The 19,430-nt window shown below is 34.3% G+C and overlaps 1 protein-coding gene across 3 annotated transcripts in view; it reads left to right on the top strand.

Annotated features, from left to right (window-relative positions):
* Brinp3 (BMP/retinoic acid inducible neural specific 3) overlaps positions 1–19,430 on the top strand; it is a 372,112-nt gene that overhangs the window by 250,611 nt on the left and 102,071 nt on the right. For all 3 annotated transcript variants that reach the window (XM_028874720.2, XM_028874721.2, XM_028874722.2), the window contains exons 5-6: positions 1,658–1,763; positions 9,014–9,250. In XM_028874720.2, coding sequence (XP_028730553.1) covers positions 1,658–1,763; positions 9,014–9,250 — 343 coding nt within the window. The remainder of the gene's footprint in view (positions 1–1,657; positions 1,764–9,013; positions 9,251–19,430) is intronic.

The following is a 19,430-nucleotide window of genomic DNA, read 5'->3' as shown; positions in this document are numbered from 1 at the left end:
AAGAGAGTTGTACTCTGTAAAATTCTAGAACTGTGAAATAATTGAAACAGTAGAGAGAGAGAGTTGAAGGAAAAATGGAAAACTACATGTATGGCTTTATCAAAGTGTACTCTGTTTTTTTAGCTTCAATGAAAATATTATGATGATGTAAGCAATATCCACAAATACTTGGGGACTGAATCAAATACATGCTTATCATAGTCACACAGCAAGTACTCTACAGAGGAATTTCTGAGCATGTTCAGCTTTACCTTTCACAGACAGTGAAGCTCAATCTACCATGGTACATGTTCAACAACACTCACACTCCCTAGGCCACCAAGCACATGGCAGGTTGATGTACAGCCACTCCCAGCATTCCAACTCAAGAATAAATGTATTCTTTATAATGGAAATCCATTAATTAGACTTCTATATTTCAACTGATGGTCAAACAATTCAGGTAACCATGGTATGTACTCTGTTTTTGGCATGTAAGGGTTTGTGCAAAAATATTTGTTTAATAATTGAGATTTAAGCTTTTACTTGTATCCATTTCATTGTTATATTAAAAGTAAAATATGCACAAACAAACACTATCCCCAATTCTAAACCTAATAAGACATGAAGGATTTATCCATCAATATAATATATTTAAAATTATTTCTGAATTCATTCTAAAAGTATTAGAACTCAGGTTTTAACTAAATTGAACACTGATAATATGAAATTCCACAATTATACTAAAGCTCTGCATTGAGAACAAAGTAGTTTTTTTTTTATTTTAAAAGATTTTGGGTTCTATTTTTATTTATGTTTTTTATTCATATATTTACATCCTAACTGCAGCCTCCTGCACCATCCTCTCTTCCCAGTTCCTCTCGAGTATTCTCCTTTCTAATCCTCCAATCCCCTCCAGGGATGTCCACACTCATAAGTGGATATTAGCTATAAAAGAAAAGGATAACTATGCTATAATCCACAGATCCAGAGAGACTAGGTAACAGAGAGAGTTCATGGGTTGACACCAAGGGCCTCTTAGTGTGACTCTCTACATGAGGTTAAGCTTGAACATAAATAAAATAGATTAGCCAACATAGAGAAAGGAGAACTGTCTAAAAACTTGGTTGGAGGAGGGGCATCCAAAGAGTACAGTCTTCAAATTAAGACGATTACTGAACAGGCACACATCCTGCCTGCCGAGCAGATGGAAGGCAAACAGCTTGGAAGTTATTGCATTCATAAAAGTGTATATATTTGCATTTTCATGTAACAAAATTGATGGTCAGTTTTAGACAGTGGCTTGGGAAGTGACTTTGATTTTCAAATGAAAACAAAATAATTATTATATGAGTCAATTTTTTCCAACAGCTTTGAAGAGTATGGTCCTGTTACCTTTTTGAAAAATTAATAATTATATGTTAGTTACATTTTTTCCCGGAATGATCTTCATATGTATTAGATTCATGTCTGGCTCAAAAGAAGACAAATAGCTGGAGACATAATTCTTTGCTCATCTATGTGCTTTGAAGTACCTCTTGATGTCTACTACATTTCAGAACTTTCGGTGATGTTTACCATCAAATGCTTAATATTGTTGTGTGAGACAAGCACACCCAGCAGAAAGAACACTGTAAAAGTCTGATTTATGTAATGAAGTTGATGTCTTGTTTATCAGGTGACAGAAACAAGGACCGGTCCTCTTGGCTGCAGTAACTATGACAACCTAGATTCTGTCAGCTCTGTTCTGGTTCAAAGTCCTGAGAATAAAATTCAGTTGCAAGGTATGTAGTAAACATTTTATTAATTACTTATGAGCCTAGAGGATATGTTATCCAGTTATAATTTCTTTTATATTTCTGAAAAATAAGTCATTTGTCACTGGAGAGGAGGCCCAAAAGCACATGGTGCTTTTCTAGAGGACCTGAGTCAGGTCCATCCACCCACATATGATGCTCATTACCCTCTGTAAATATTGATCTAGAGGCTCGGAAATCTCTGCCCTTCTTGGGCACTTGCACTCTTGTGCACATAACTACACCCAGACATACACATTGGCATATGATTAAAATAATAAAACATCTTAAAAATAAAAACAGTATATATGTACTAGGAATTTAAAGTTATTGACAAGGTTAATGTATGTATCAATTTTAAAATATTTTGATGATTTAGATAAAATGAAAGAAATATTAACTTATTTTCCTTCACAAAGTAACTAATAATTATAATTAAATCCTATCTTGTGATAATTTTTTCTTGTAAATGGCAATCACTGTTCCAGTAAGAGGAAATTTATATAGGCTTGTACAGTCTATGGCTTTTTCTTAGGAATTTTGTACAATTTGTAATCCTATCTATTCATCCTATAAAATATGCTAGGCAATTTAAGTTTAACTTAATATAGCAGATGATGTTGTCTTACTTTTCAGGCAAGTAAAGTACAGATGGTATTATATCAAACTGCTTGGATTTTCGTTATACCAATTCAGGTTGATTTTGTGATAGTAAACATGATTTGTCAGTTTATTCATACTGTTTTGGAAGATGATTAAATGAAAGACACTTCGCTAAAAATATCCACAAGTATGTGTATGTGTGACCACAAAAAGACGCAAGTGTGTTTCATCCTTCATTCTTAAAAGCAAGAGACAGAACAGGGTGCTAGAGAGAAATCAGTGGTGAAGAGCCCTTGCTGCTACTGTGGAAGATTAGTACTTGCTTCCCAGAATCTACATGGCAGCTCATAACTGCCCTTGACTCCAGTTTCAGGGGATTTCATGCCCCCTCCTGACTATGATGGGCTACTTCATGTATATCATGTAAATATACACGTTCAGCACACACCTACACCCATGAAAATTAAGTAAATATTTTCTAAAAAGAAAAAAAGAAGAAAAAGAAACAGCAAAAATGCACCGTGACATAAATATTACTTGAAGTAGCCTGACATAATCCTAGTGATCATATAAAATGGGTAATTGTCTGTACAGAGTTAAATTTTGAGTCATTTCATTTTTCTATAGATTTATAAAATTCATTTTAGATCTTTATAAATTAGATCTGTAATTAGATTTATATAAAATCACTTAGAAATTGCAGCCTATTTTCTGGTTCTACACATGTGAAGGCAAAATGTATTCAGAGTATAAAGTATAATGTTTATAGTATCTATAAGTATCTATTCTATGTGGTTAATAAATAACATTACTCCAAATATTAAAACTATTACAAACTATTTTAATATTTAAATCAGGTGAAATTTATCATCCATTTGAGTTTTGAAGTTACTGAAATATTTTTATTATTTAAAAAAAAAGACAATGCAAACACCACTGTTATGTCTCCTTGGCCTTTTATTTTTAATGTGAGATTTAGTTTTACATCAGTATATTAAATTGATCAAAAATACAAAAAAAAACATTTAAAAATATACTCTACAAAGATCATTTATTAACTAAATGCTGATTTTATTTTCCGTGAATCATTGTACAGATTCACAATATAAAAAGAACCTCAAGACTGATGAGATGGTCAGTGACTAGAGACACTTGACTCCAAGCCTGACAATGGAGCTTGGTTCATGGAGACCAAATTATTGAGAGAAACGATTAGCTCTCTCATGTTGTCTATGCAGTGCCTGTACACAGACACACACACATACACACACACACACACACACACACACACACACACACATACACACACACACATACACACACACACATACACACACACAAATAAACACACACACACACACACACAAACACAAGCACTTGTACCATAATTTAAAAAAATAAGCCATATGCCTATATTGAAAAACATGATGAACTAAGTAAACACTCCTTTATATTTTAGTTCCTTTTATGTTAATGTAAAGAACAAAATCACATTCTTTCTTTCACTTTTCTTTTTTTTCTGCTCAGTAAGCCCCAATTTTGGATCATCTATTTTGATTTTATTAGCACCTCAAGATTAAAAATCACTCCTAGAATCACCTTAGGAGATTATCCTGGAGACCTCCTTCCCCAATTACATTGTCCTCATGTCCGTTTGTAATAACTGCATTTTTTGTTGTGACCATCCTTCTAGCCTTAACAGAATTCCATTATTCTGAAAAAACCCTTTTGGAACCCCTTTCCTCCTACTGGATTGCCTTGGCCAGCTTCGATATGGTTTCTGCCTAGCTTTATTGCACCTTGTTATGCTATGTTTCCGTTGGTGTACCTGGGAGGCCTGCTCTTTTCTGAAGAGGAAAGAAGGAGGAGTGAATCTGGGGGAGAGCTGATGTGGGGTGAACTGGGAGGAGTGGAGATAAGGGAAACTAGCTGCAGTCAGGGTGTAATGTATGAGAGAAGAATTCAAAACAAAACATGACAAAAAACTGAAATATTCTAACCAAGCCTCACATGGTGACACATGGTTGTCACCCTGCAACTGAATAGCAGAGCCTGGAAGATGGAAGATAAGATATTCTAGGTCATCCTAACTTATGTGGCAGGATGGAAGGCATCCTGTGCTATTTGAGACCTAGTATGGGAAGAAAGAGTGAAGGAAGGAAGCAAAGAAGGAAGAAATGAATGAACAAAGGAGCAAAGGAAAGAAATAAGGAAGAGAAGAAGGAAGGGAAGGAGGGAGGGAAGACTAAGGACAATGGTTAATAATTAAAATACAGTCCCCACAAGCTTATTCATACATGTGCACACATTAGGGAATATGTATACCTACATACACATGAAAAAACATATAATCCCTTATACACAGTGTGTCCCTACACATAAAAAAGGAAAAGTCAAGACAGAAGGAAACAGTAGGTAAAAATAAATAATAATATATGGAAAATTGTGCCAACAATAAATAGTTATTTAAAACTAAGCTAAATTGGAAAACATTTACATTTCTTTTGTAACAAAAGCAATGCATTATTTTGCCCTTGGCTTTTAACTATGAGCCTGAGTCAATGAAAATCATGCATTAATATTCATGGAAAAATGAATTTTACAAATTCTATGATAATTGAAGCCATATCCTTTTGTCCATTTAATAACAACACCATATATTTGCCAGTATGTCTATTCTACACATTTGCTTATTTAGAGTAGTATTTTAAAATCAGTTTAAATTTAAATACAAATATCTATTGAAAGGTTTATTTAAAATACCATTTATTGGTACAATATAAATGTGAAAATGACTGACATGATACTCTCCTATCATTGGCAGTATAGTTAATAAAAATAAAATTACTATAGTAATGTAATAGAATATAAATTAATAACTATTGAGTATTGATGCATTTAATTTACCAGATATTACTAATTGGGTCATTAATTTTATTAGTCTTATCAGAGTGACAAAACAGCTCACTAAAGACAGCATTAACCATTCATGTGACACATGAATAGCTTTCAACATTGTGGAATTGATTTTTCATGTTGAAGGATGACCACTGATAAATCATACATAAATCAATGAGAGATTTAAAATATTTCACATGGTATTGTTTCAGTGTGGAAGGACTATGACAAGATTGATCAAAAAATAAACTTTGAGTCTGTTCATAGGCTTTTTATTTGAGAAAGAAGCTTATAGAACACATCTGAATTTAAATGATATCTAACCACATGGAGTACTCTGGTGCCATTTTTTGGAAGGAGAATATATAGAAAATTAATGAGTTTGGGAACCATGGAACATATTAGATGGCAGCAGCTACTATAGATTTGAAAAAAAGTAATACTACCTTTAAGTTGATCTAGAAAATTCTCCTCCTCCATTAAATAAACCCAATATATTTTTCAAAATATTATCTGAAAGATATGTATCAGATTCAAGGAGAGGAAAGTCACCAACACTCCTACTTACCTGCAACACCTAAAAACCACGGTATAGATTGGAATGGCAAGAGACTCACCAGACAAAGCAGAGCCATTTAGATCCAAGAACCATCTGGACTTCAGGCCTTCTAAATAAGAAATAATTAATGCTTGGTACTATAAACCTATACAGCTACCCCATGACTGGTGACAACATTGAATCTAGAGGAGAATCTAAATATTTCTGCTTTTCTAAACCAAAATGACTTCAACTACAATTTAAACATCTGTCCTTATGACCACAGATAAGTGTAGCTTCAAAGAAACTTCTTTTTGTAGTAGATGGAAATGAATGCAAAAAGTCACAACTGGTAAAAATGAAGAGGACAATCGACCTGAGGTACAATGGGGAATTGCAAGAGCCAGATGGTCGCAAAGTCTGCTGATAGTGTCTCCTGTTTATGCCAAGGAACCTGAACATATAAAATCTCAACAATGACAGTGCCTAAGAAAAACCTGAAAAGTTTAACACTGCCTAGCATGCCAACATGGATGAAGAAAAACTCAAAAGGCCCATAGATGAAGAGTTTCCATTTATGGCTACTGACAGAGGAAGAATCAGTCGTCAGTAGAAGCAATCCACTTAACAGATATACAGTCCCAAGCAGTCAGCCCTAAACATGTATACATATAGGCAACACTGCATTAACACAGCAGGTTGTATTTATAAACACTTACATAAATATATAACTATAATAATAAAGAATAGGGCAGTGAATTTCAGAGGGAGTGAGGGGGAAGAGAGGAGCAAAACAATCGTGTGAATATGGTACATGTAATGACATTTTAAAATATGAAGGAACTAGAATGTGAACATCAAAAATTATTACCTGCATACAAGAGAGATTGCATAGAACATGTGCACTCATGTATATATACACATACAAAAATTCCATCCTTGAGCTCAAAATTTTAGTCCATGGCCCCTAAGTATTATTACGTGTCTGTTGTTTATATTCACACATTACTAAAACTACCTGAAAATGCAAATTTAACCAAGATATTTAAATTACATACTGTAATATATAATAAATTTAATTATAATTAAGGTTGTATTACATAATAATCGCAATGTAATAACTTTAGAATGAAAATCTATATTAGAAATCACTCCAATAAAATCTCTTATAATAACTATTCATAAATAATTTGAGGGAATTAGATATGTTATAAATATTATAAATGATTTTCAAATCAAGTGTAAACTCCTTATTGAGATTTTTTTGTGAGTTATTTACATAAATTTGCATATATTTCTTTTGATTATTCTTTTTTATCTTTCACTTAGAGTCATTTATTTGATATGTGACGCCGACGTCATTAACTTATACTATATGTTCTATTTCATGTTTGCCATGTGTATATGTATCTGTGCGTGTACTTCAGTGTCAACCCTGAACCGCCCACTGTGGGTGCTGGCAACTGTGCCTGGGTGCTCTGAAAGGGGAGCAAGTGCTTCTTGCTTGCCAGCCCTAATATGTGTTCTTACTGACAGGGAAATACTTAGAGATTTTGAAGTAAGTTTAATGCCAATGTGGAGAAGAATTAATAATTAGTAATTTTTTCTACATATATGGTTAAGTCTTGATAGTTTTATTCTGAAGTTTTGTTGTTCCTTAACAGTGTTCTTTTCACTAATGTTGATGCTTTTTTTGTGGTTTCCTAATAAAATTCCACTTTGAGAGCAACATCTTCTCAACAAGAGTAAATGTGTGTAAGATAGCATTTACAGGAAAAAAAAAACCCATACTTTTGCTTCTTCAAATGTTATATCAGAATTCCAATGATGAAAAATGATCCGTTTGAATTGAAAGTTCACTCCGGCTTAGAAACACATGCAAACCAAATGACTCTTGCCCTTATATCTATAACCATCATGCACATCTATCTAGACCCATCTGTTATACCACCTATCTAAGGAATTGGGAAAAGACAAAAAGATACACAATGAAACTTCTGTAAGTGTTTCATGGGCAGAATCAGCGTTTCTAACTTGCCACATGAGGTGAAAGAGCTTAGTCAGGCTTTCAGCTGATGCACCGATGAAGAAGGGGGAAAAGGCAGGAAAAGGAATAGATGATATTATCGCTGACAGAGAAAGGTGTTCCCCACCGCCCCTGTTAGGCATTGGACATGACCATGAAGATATATAACAATAGCATACATGCAGAGGACCTAACTCACACCCACATTGTCCGTGCTTGCCGCTTTAGCCTCTGTGAGCTCCCGTAAGCTCTCCTTAGTTGATTCTGTAGTCCATGTTCTCTTGGTGTTCTTGACACTTCTGGATCCTACAAACAACATCCCCTCCCTTCTTCAGGGTTCCCCTGGCTCTACCTAATGTTTGGCTGTGGGTCTCTGCATCTGCTCCCATTAGTTGTTGATGATACCTCTCTGACGACATTGGGCCAAGCACCATTCTTATCTAGCAAGAAATGTTGGAATTGAAGCTATATTTTTCCCAAACTATATTAAATGAAAACTTTCAAACATTTCCTTTAAAGTTCACTTCCAATAACACTTCCCTAAAGAGACAGTGACTACCAAATTGGCATCTAAGACAGAAATGAAGTATATCAGCAGGGATGACTTACACACAGCAAAGAAATGGACTGAGTTGATGATGTCAGTCCATCTGCTCCTTTTATACGCAGTTCCATGCTTGCTCCTAGACAATAGAGTCATATAAGGTAGGCCTTTTTAGTGTCCTGTATTGAGATCTGTCCTCCTATCAACCTTGCCAAACTCTTAGAACCCAACTCATAATATAGTGTCTGTGCAGGGTGATAGTCTAAAAGTAAAACCTAAGTATAGAAATCAAGAGGCAGAAAACAGTGAACATGTGTCTTCAAATAGGTAGACTTACAGTAACTTTTGTAAAACATAATCAAATGTTGTAATTAATTGCGTCAAAGACCCAGAAAATTGTTATAAAAAGTGTAAAATACTAATAATTTCCTTAAACTTTGAGATTCGATATTCATGCAGTCTTAGTGTACTGAAATTATACAGGCAGATAATTTTCTTAATGATAGGTTTTAAACAGCGAAGAATTCTGTTTAAAAATACTAACATTTACATTGTCTCCTTGGTGTTGTAAGCAAGTGCTTGCCACACTTGTGATGCTGCAAACTTAATCACTTCATTTGTCTTTCAAGGGCTTCAAGTTCTCCTTCCCGACTACCTTCAGGAACGTTTTGTGCAGGCTGCGTTGAGCTACATTGCTTGCAATTCAGAGGGGGAGTTTATCTGCAAGGATAATGACTGCTGGTGCCACTGTGGCCCAAAATTTCCAGAATGCAACTGCCCCTCCATGGACATTCAAGCCATGGAAGAAAATCTTCTTCGAATAACAGAAACATGGAAAGCCTACAACAGTGACTTTGAAGATTCTGGTAAGATAGAGATTTTACAAACATAATCTCAGTCTTGACCCAAAAATATGATTGAAGGACTGCTTTCTCTTGTTGAAAAAATGTTTCATTTCATAGTGGGAAAGATTTTCATTTTTTAATCTTTCAAGTAGATTTTTATATTGCACTTGTTACTGCTCACTTACTGTTTTATAAGGATGTTGGTGTACTGTGTATTGCTTATGTTCTCTTGTTGATGGAGCCCAGCCTTCTCTATGGCTGAAGTATTACCAATTTATTAAGATTATTTGCTAGGCTGGCCCAGGCACCCTCTGGACCACTGCCAGCAGACCAAGGTGGGGTCAACCTTGTGGATTCCTGAGAGCCTCCCCAGCACCCTGCCTCTTCCTATTCCCATGATGTCCTCATGTATCATGGTATCTTGCTCTCTGCCCTCCCACTCTGTCCCCATTCTAGCTTGACCCTCCCATTTCCCTATGTTCTCATCCCCCACTCCTCACCCTCTGCCACCTTTCCACATCCAGTCCACTCATGTAGATCTCATCCACTTCTCCCTCACAGGGTCATCCATGTGTCCCTCCTAGGGTCTTTTCCTGTTAGCTAGCCTCTCTGGAGTTGTGGGTTACAGTCTGGACATCCCTTCCTTCCCATTTAGTATTCACTTATGAGTGAGTACATACTATGTTTGTCCATCTGAGTCTGGATTACCTTACTCAAGATGACATTTTCTAGATCAATCCATTTGCCTGCAAATTTCATGATATCATTGTTTTTTACTGCTGGGTAGTACTCCATTGTGTATATGTGCCACATTTTCTTTCTCCATTCTTCGGTTGAGGGGTATCTAGGTTGTTTCCAGGTTCTTGCTATTACAAATAATGCTGCTATGAACATAGTTGAGCATGTGTCCTTGTGATAAGAGTGAGCATTCCTTGGATATATGTCCAAGAGTGGTATAACTGGGTCTTGAGGAAAAATTATTCCCAACTTTCTGAGAAACCGCCATACTGATTTCCAAAGTGTCTGTACAAGTTTGCATTCCCACCAACAGTGGAGGGGTGTTCCCCTTGGTCCACATCCTCCCCAACATAAGCTGTCTTCAATGTTTTTGATCTTAGCCATTCTGACAAGTGCAAGATGGTATCTCAGAGTTGTTTTGATTTGCATTTCCCTGATGACTAAGGATGTTGCACAATTTCTTAAATGTCTTTCAGCCATTTGAGATTCTTCTGTTGAGAATTCTCTGTTAAGCTTTGTAGCCCATCAATACATCAATTTATCATCTTTTTTTTATGTTTCTCTGCAATTCTCTGGAAGCCCCTGAGTTTCATTTGTCAAGGAAACATTGCCAGCATATTCTGTATGCCTTCACATCCACATGACTCTCATTACTGCTCACCTTAAATTGACCACTTTTTATAATAGTATTTAGAGCCATCTTACATTAATGGTTAAAGCATTTTCTGTTATTTTTGAATATTTAGAAAGGTATATATGAAGTATTTTCAAATTCTTCTTAGTAATTACATAACCCATAATCATGTACATCAGCTTCAGGCATATACAGTTTAAAACTGCTGTACTTACAATCATACAAAATTAAAATATTCCTCAAAAAATAATATTACTTAAAGGATAATGTATGATAATATATAATAAGAAAAGTATTATTGAAAACTAAAGTATGGTGAATGGTAGAATTTATTCAAAATGTTTTAGGCATGAATAACCAACAATAAAAGTGAAGCATGACATCACACACACACACACACTTAGGATTGGAGAGAGTAAATACATTCAGGTTTATTTTTATCAAAATAAAGAATGATGTTGAAGTAGACACTGGACATTGTGTCTCAAAGTGATAGTTGTTTACTTTCGCAAAGCTTCAGTTAGTCACAAAGAACATATTTGAGAGTTACTGCAGTATGATTATAGTAATAGCATTATGTTGTATAGTTGAAAATTACTGGGAAAAACTCCTAATATTATCGTGTTAATATGTATTAATTACTGTGGGGGGGTTAGTGGATACTTCACTTAGTTTTCTCAGTTACTACACATTAGTTATGTTTATCTTAACCCTAAATTACATATCAAAATTATAATTTGCCAATTTGTAGTGTAATATAATTTAAAAAATAGCAAAGATGTGTTAGGATAGACTTGTCAACAATAAAGGTAAGAAAAGAAAATGCTGGAGAGAATGATGAATGGACACTGTGAGTTTCTGCAAGTGCTTTTCCTTGGGGCACATTTATCAACTCTTGGCAGATTTCAAACCTGAGAAGCCTTCCTTGCCCCTGGAAAATGTTTCTGTTTCAGGGAAAGTAACCTGACCAAATGTCTATGGCACGACTAGGTTATAATAACTAAATTGAAAGTGCAAAGTAGTCAGTAAATCTTTATATTATTTTCCCTAATTTCAATCCAGATATGAAAGCTGATGGTTAAGTAGTTAAATTAATAAAACCTGAATTCAATAAAATTAGTTGAATTAAACCTTATGTAATGGCATTCTAAAATAGCAACTAGATTGAAATTAAATGTGCAGAGCTCTCTTAGAAGAAGTTTGAGGCAAAGCATGATTAGAACTTTGAGTCTGAATTTAGAGATTTTAAAATGCTCAGGTCTTATAATGATTATTGGAAATAGAACATATTAAGTAATATATTGGTGGCTTATTGCAGATGAATATAGTTTCTAAAATGTGTATGATATGCATAAATTTTGCTTGTACTTTCCTTGACTGACCAAAATTGTATGCACGATAGTAAGAGATGAGATGACAACCTAAAAATGCCAATCAGCTTCACACACACACACACACACACACACACACACACAGAGAGAGAGAGAGAGAGAGAGAGAGAGAGAGAGAGAGAGAGAGAGAGAGAGAGAGGTGTATTTCTACTTCCTGGCTCTCTTTTCCATTTCACAAGACCATTTTCTCTTTATTTGCTAATTCTGTGCTTCATTACTTATTTCAGATTTCCAGTACCTTTATAAGTCCCATAGCAGCATACTTGTTTCCCTTTACTCATATTAGTTGAGTTATTTGTCATGGGTGTGTGCATGTTCTCTATATGACAGACAACTTTAGCCAAACAAGTCTTAACAATATGGCTGTCTAAATCACAATGACAATACCATTTGACATTCCAATAACAATGGGGGAAATTTCATAAGGTTCAATTTATAGATGACAAGCTTTAGGCAATTAATGGGTGCTGAGAGAAGAATCAGTCTTCTCCAGGGAAAAGCCCCTGATAAGTCATCAAACCCAAGAGGTCAGTCTTAAACATATATATATATATATAAAATTGTGTGTGCTAACATATGTGTGTATGTGTTTGTGTATGTAATGATAACAGTAATTAAATGGAATATGTCATAAATTTGAGAAAGAGTAGTCAGACAGAGGGGATAGTGAGAAGGAGTGTGGAGTGGAAATTGTATAAATACAGGAAAATACAGTACTAATTTGTCAAAGTATCAAAAATATGTAAAAAATAAATAAATAACCAGGCCACTGCAAACCTGTGAAAACCTGATTCAATGTTTTCTAGTTCTTTGTGTCCTTCTGCTGTCTCTTGCCTGGTTGTTCTCATCGGGTCTTATAGTGTTAAGTTGAGTACAAAGAGCTGAAGTAGATATCCTTACTTTCAAAAAGACCTGAGTCTGAAAACTCAGCTTTCCTCATATTTTGAATTTTTAAGGTACTATAAAACTACAAAAATACTAGAAAATCACAGAGGAGATATGATTTAAACAGAAAAATATTTTAATACCACCCCCAAAGCAAAGAAAATAAAAACAAATATCAGCAAATATTATAAAAGCATAATAAGCATTTTTATAGTTTAAAATGAAAGAATTAACATTAGAGATATACCCCAAAGAATAGAAGAAAATATTAGGAAATGATCTGTAAAAGATGTATTTTATAGAATATAAGGAAATTTAAATGCTCAAAGTAGAAAAATATATTGATTTTTATAAAAGAATCTTATGTAAATCATTTTTTCAAATTAATTTATGAATGGAGAAAAAGATTATTTTTTAAAAATGTTTAAATTTTCTAATCATGAAGGTAATGAAAAACTAAAGCTTCAATAAAATATTTCACTCTAATGAGAACAGTTGATTTTTTCTGGTTAAAAGTATGAGCTGCCAACATGTTCAGTGAACCTTTGGATAAAATGGGGATATGAAATTGCACAGTCATTACAGAAGGAAAGACATCAGTTCCTTCAAAGCTGAAAAGTGGATGTTCCATGTAGTTGAGCAAAGTCAGTAGTGATTGTATAGCCAAAGGGTATACAATTAACAAGAAATAGACAGTTGCATCCCTCTGTTTATACCCAAACTAGTTTGGTAACCATGAAATAGAAGCATTCCATGCCCACCAATGATTAATGAATAAAGGAAGAGTGTAACATAACAGAGTCCTCCTACAATACATCAAACAAAATTAAAATTCTATAGTTTTCAACACATGTGTAAATGGATATCCTTATGTTTAGAGAAATAATTGAGGCACAGAAAGCCAACTTCAATTAGATCTTATTCACAGAATTATAAAGGATTCTGGTAAGTGGAAAGGGGCAGGTGACTGGGAGGAAGCAGAAAGCTTAAGGAGGGCATATGCAGGATTAGGTAGAAGTTCTGGTGTGTTATTGTTTAACATTGTCATACTAGATAGTGGAAAACAGGTTTTTTTGAGAATTTCATCATGAAAAACAGGAAGATATTATCTGATAGACATGTGTCCTGACACATTGGGATACTTCATGAAAAGGTGCATTTCATGTTCTAGGTAAAATATAACTAACAGATGGAAGAAAGCAAGACAGTAAAAATTGATTATCTAAACACTGAAATGAGCAGCAAAGGTATCTTCTTGCCATCATGACAGTGACTGAAAGGAGTAAAGGGCAGGGAGCATAAGCTAAATATAGGAGTCTCTATGATGATAGTTAGGGTGTTTACCTGGAGCTTCCATGGGACTGGGCTAGGCTCTCTGCATAAGCGAGACAGTTTCATAGCTTGACCTGCTTAAGGGGCGGGCCCCTTGGCAGTGGGATCAGGATCCATTCCTGGTGCAGTATGGGCTTTTTGGAGCCCACTGTCTATGGTGGGACACCTTACACAGCCTTGGTAGAGAGGTAGGGGCTTGGACCTGCCTCAACTGAATGTATCAGGCCTTTCTGACTCTTCATGGGAGGTTTTGACTTGAAAGAGGTGGGAATAGGGGTGTGTTGGGTGGGATGATGAGGTGGGGCAAGAGGAGGGAAGAGAGGGAGATCTGTGGTTGGTATGTAAAATGAATAGAAAATTTCTTAATAAATAAATAAGTGCAAAAAATAAATTAAAAAGAAAGATAAATATAGGAAAATGTTCACCAGATATTTAGAATCAAATTTGAGTTAGGAAACTATATAAAATATCAAAATGTGTTATTAGAAACTAATAAGTCAATATTTTGTTTCCAAAGCAATTTTATCCTAGATAGTGGCATAATTATTCAAGCAAAGAACAGGTTAGTAAAACCTACAGATATAGAATCAGTGAGGTTAAAATATTGAAAACAAAGCATGCACATGGTAATCATGTGTGGGGTATGTTAGTGTATAGTAATAGGTGAGTCAGCACAAACAATATTCAGGGTCATAATGGATATAATATCTAAGAAAATTTAAAAATGGTACTGACATAATGTAGGATATGAAGACAGGGAGAAGGACTGTCAAAGGATTCATTCTAGTTATGACAGAGCCATAATAGTCATGTCATGATCTCACAACAGCTAGGCTTGCCTGTATAGGGGAGGCATACCTGAACTCTGCTAAACTATTAAGCTATTGATAGTTTCTGGTGGAGAGACACCCATGTCTTCATTTGTATGACTGCAGGTTAGCCCACCAGGCTTCAATAGATAGTTCAAAACTATGGCTATGTAGAACTCCCTGGTTAATCTCAGTAGGTAACAATAAAAAAACAGAGGGACAAGAATGTGATAAAAAGACAGGGAGAATAGGGGAGGTGATACATATATGATGGGAGGGCTATATGAGAGGTAGATGAAATAATATCCAGAGTGTATCATATTGATATATGAAATTTCTAGAGAATAAATATAATAAAAAATACTTTTAAAGTATTTCCCTAAACAACCATGTAAAAAACTGCACTTGTGTATCTTTGTTCAACTAAATGAAATTAAATAATCGAATGCATTTTCTTAAAAGCATGATAGTAGAATTACTTTGCTTTATGTCTGCTAAATTTTGAAGGTGCAAGAGGTAATAATTTGTCATGCTGTACTGCAGAAATTCAAATCCTTTTATACTGTATATAAACATGCCAACAAAATAAATAAAACTGAGGGAGGCATTGTGGTTTACTTTTAAATGGTTGATTCGATTTTAACTTGAAAAATGAAGCAAATGCGAGTAATTAACTGGCTAAAATATATTTTCCCTGAAAGTGAGATATATCGGCTCAAAATTCTTTAATTAGGAGTATAATTATCTGAATTTAGAAGTGTTTTTCTCAGGTACCAATAGCAGCATGAGGTATGTCAGGGTGCATAGCCCAGTAATTGAAACTGCTAATTGCAGCCACCAGACAGAAAAGGAGGAAAATAGTCTTGTATCTCATTAGGTCAAGATAACTTGTTTGTGTATGTGGCTCTGTTTACTATTGTCACAAGTAAAATCTAATCTGTAGCTTAGGGTAGTGTGCTCGTATTTGGGTCATTTTGTTCTATAATGTATGTCTTAGGAAATATACTTATTACAACCTGTAAAAAAAGGTGTCAGACAATCTCAAGAACAGATGTACTTCTTTTCAAACCCTGCAATCTGAGAATGTTTCCAATCTACTTAATTGCAGGAAAATGTTCATTTGAATTTAGAAGACTTTTTCTGTGTGAGAAATAGCAAAGTGAGGTATTTCAGAGGGTGAACCACAGCAATTTATAAGGCTAATTATAAAATAATATCAAATGCATTCATTCTTTATATTTCCAGATAATGAGGCATGTATAATAAATGCTTTTGGCACACAGGTCCATCAGGTGTAATATATAATTACAAATGAAGAGAATTATAGAAACAGAAAAAACTAAGTATTCATATGCTCTCACATCTGCAATAACTAAATATTATTTATTTGCTATGTTTAATTATATGAAAGTAACAATTATAATCCCAATGATGATGGAAAGCCAATGTCTTTCACACATTTGTGACAAGATTCCCAAATTTATTGAGAAAATTTAAATATTTTAGTCTTGCATATACATCTAATTTTTTAGCTTAAGTGTAAATTATAAAGTAATTTCCCAATCACCCAGAAAAACAAATAAACCCAAAACAAATAACGTATTTCCTATTAACTTTCTAAGTCATCAATTGTTTTTTCATAAATGAGAAACTAAATTATTTAAAGGAGGTTATGGAATATAGGGATCTTCCATGGATAATAATCTTAAAGCAAAACAAAGTTCATTTGATGTAAAGTGTAAATATTTCATAAATATTTTGACATGACACTTCAAAATACTTGTGTTATCACTTGGTATACACAAAATTGAAGGTGTGATATGCTGTCAACAAATATCTTCAACCAGACCATGTCCTATTAAATGAAAAGGTATCTTTTGATGTTACAAGAATGTCAGTTAGAGAGCACTTCATAATCGGAAATGTCTAGGTGTGACTTTTGGAGAAAGCTGTACACTTAAACATTTGATGTGAAAAATGATAAATTCCCTAAGGACAGAGTTGTATCATTTATTACAGTACAGAAAAGCTGATGTATATTCATCTACAATTTTAATAATTATTTATTCTACTTAGTTTTCATGTAGAGTATTTCTAAAAATTACTTAAAAATTTCTCTTTCAGGTGACAGTTGGCTATCAGCTTTTTAGAAAAAATACAACAAAAACAAACAACAACAAAAAATTTTGGAAAATAACAGTATGCACATATAAAATACTTGAATGTCAAAGTCACTTTAGAAGTTATAACTTTCAGAAAAAATATACTTTTTCATACTCTATTTCATTCTCTTCACTGGTAATAAATCACTATGGTTTTCACTAAGAATCCCCATTAAATTCTTAGCATTGCATAGTTTATGGTTTATACTGGTATATTGTACTTACTCCAATCGATGCCTGCAAATTTTAAGATGCCCGATCCCTGGCGAGATTATCACTCCATACACATGAAAATCTGAGTGGCTTTTAACTCCAACAACATTTTCTAAAAATCCCCAAGATAGGAAAGATTTTTATTTTTTCTAAATTGTGATAAGGATTAGCATAAATTTTTCTTAGCAAATGTGAAAGAGCAAAGTAATGAAATTATTAACTGTAAAAATGCTGAGAGCTGAGGATAGGACTAGCTTGACAGAGCATATTGATAGACTGATAGAGGAGGCCTTGAGTTTGAGTCATGGCATGACAAAATGCACGTGTGTCACAGACTTACAATCCTCCTAATTGGGGAGTGAAAGTGGGAAAACAATGAATTCCAGGTCCTTCTGGACACATAGTGAGTTTGATGCCAGCCTGAGCTACATAAGCCACGCACTCAAACACAACAGAACAACAACAACAGTAACAAAGACAAGGGAAACTAGCCTCTTCCTCCCCAGTCCTGAGACTAAAGGCTATGCCACCACAACAGTGAAATAAGATTTTCTTAAGACAAACAATATTGAATACAGGTTTCTTTGGAAACATTAGTGGAAGGCTGGATCTCTTCTCATTGATCTCTTTGTGTAGAGCATTGGGGGCATGAAATGATACATTTTCTTCATGGTTAACTCAGTTTGAGATGATCTGTTGTTCAGGTTGGCTATTAAAGTCTTGAACTGCTAAAGGGCTTTAACAACAGAAAGACTGAAGAAAAAATGAAAATAAATTAAAAGAGAAGTTGGGCATGGTGTATATGTACATGTCTATAATCCAGTCACTCTTAGAAGAAAAGACAAGAGGCTTGTAGGTCAGGGACAGCATAAACACGGAAACTTTGGTTAGACAAAGAAAAAGTCTCAACACATTTTGGCATAGGGCATTAAAGGCTTTTTTTTTTCCTTTATATTTACATTTTTGAATTTGAACACTGATGTTTATTTCTCCCTTCTCCTGCATTATGACTCATTGCAAGATCCATTCTCTCTTTTCCTTCCAAGATCATACTACCAGAATATAATCTATGTGGAAAAGAAATCTTCATTCCAGATGGGGAATAAAAGCAAGCCATTCCCATTTATTATTACAGTCTTACCTATAAAATTCCACATAATACAACTGCTAAGAGTCTATTGGCAAAACCAAATTTAGCCTCCCTAATTTTTTTCTTGAAAGATAGTCTGAATATACATTCAAGGTTTTAATGTCTTCAACAGTATGCTATTTTATTATTATGTATTCAATGTACTATATTGTCAGATGTAAAACGAATTAAATTCTTAGCCTACAAGAAACAGAACAAAATTCATATCTATGTGAAATTAAAAGAAATGAAGAGATGGCATCCTTATCACCAAACCCAGATACCGAGACATGGGCCAACAAGCCATTTTTCCATGCTGACATACAGCATATTAACTCAGCAAACACGTCCATACAGAAGAGACTAATGGGGCATACAATAGAGTCAATGAGGGACTGTCCTGAAATGACACAGGCAGCATTTGCTGAAGGTCTCAGGCAAAAACTAAGAATCACCCTTTGGGTCTGCCTTCTTCTGAGAAGGGTATCGTCCAATATTTATTATATAATTCTAACATCAGGATAATACTTCTGGCCAAGTAACCTCACTTGCCAAATCTAAGGTGCAAACTAGATAATGTTTCTGAGTGTAGCTTATCCAGTACTCTTTCCAGAAAGACATTCCAGGACACATTTCATTAACATTTTAAAATTCGTAGGTATTGTGCAGAGAGTACAACTCCTATCCAAATGAAGTAATCTGTATAAAATTTGCATTGCTATTTTTTAGGTCAATCAAGACACATTTTTTTAAATTTCTGGACATGATTTATTATACTTGCTAATTTTTCTGACTTCACTTTTTTCCTGCTCTCTCTTTTTGTTGAACTTCAGAATTACAACAAAATCATAGTTATTGACAAAAATATGAACTTATGGATATCAGATCTTGAAGATATCAATATGACC

This window comes from Peromyscus leucopus, chromosome 15 (assembly GCF_004664715.2).
Source record: "Peromyscus leucopus breed LL Stock chromosome 15, UCI_PerLeu_2.1, whole genome shotgun sequence".
In the NCBI taxonomy this organism is placed as follows: domain Eukaryota; kingdom Metazoa; phylum Chordata; class Mammalia; order Rodentia; family Cricetidae; genus Peromyscus; species Peromyscus leucopus.
This window is presented reverse-complemented; position numbering and strand designations above follow the sequence as displayed.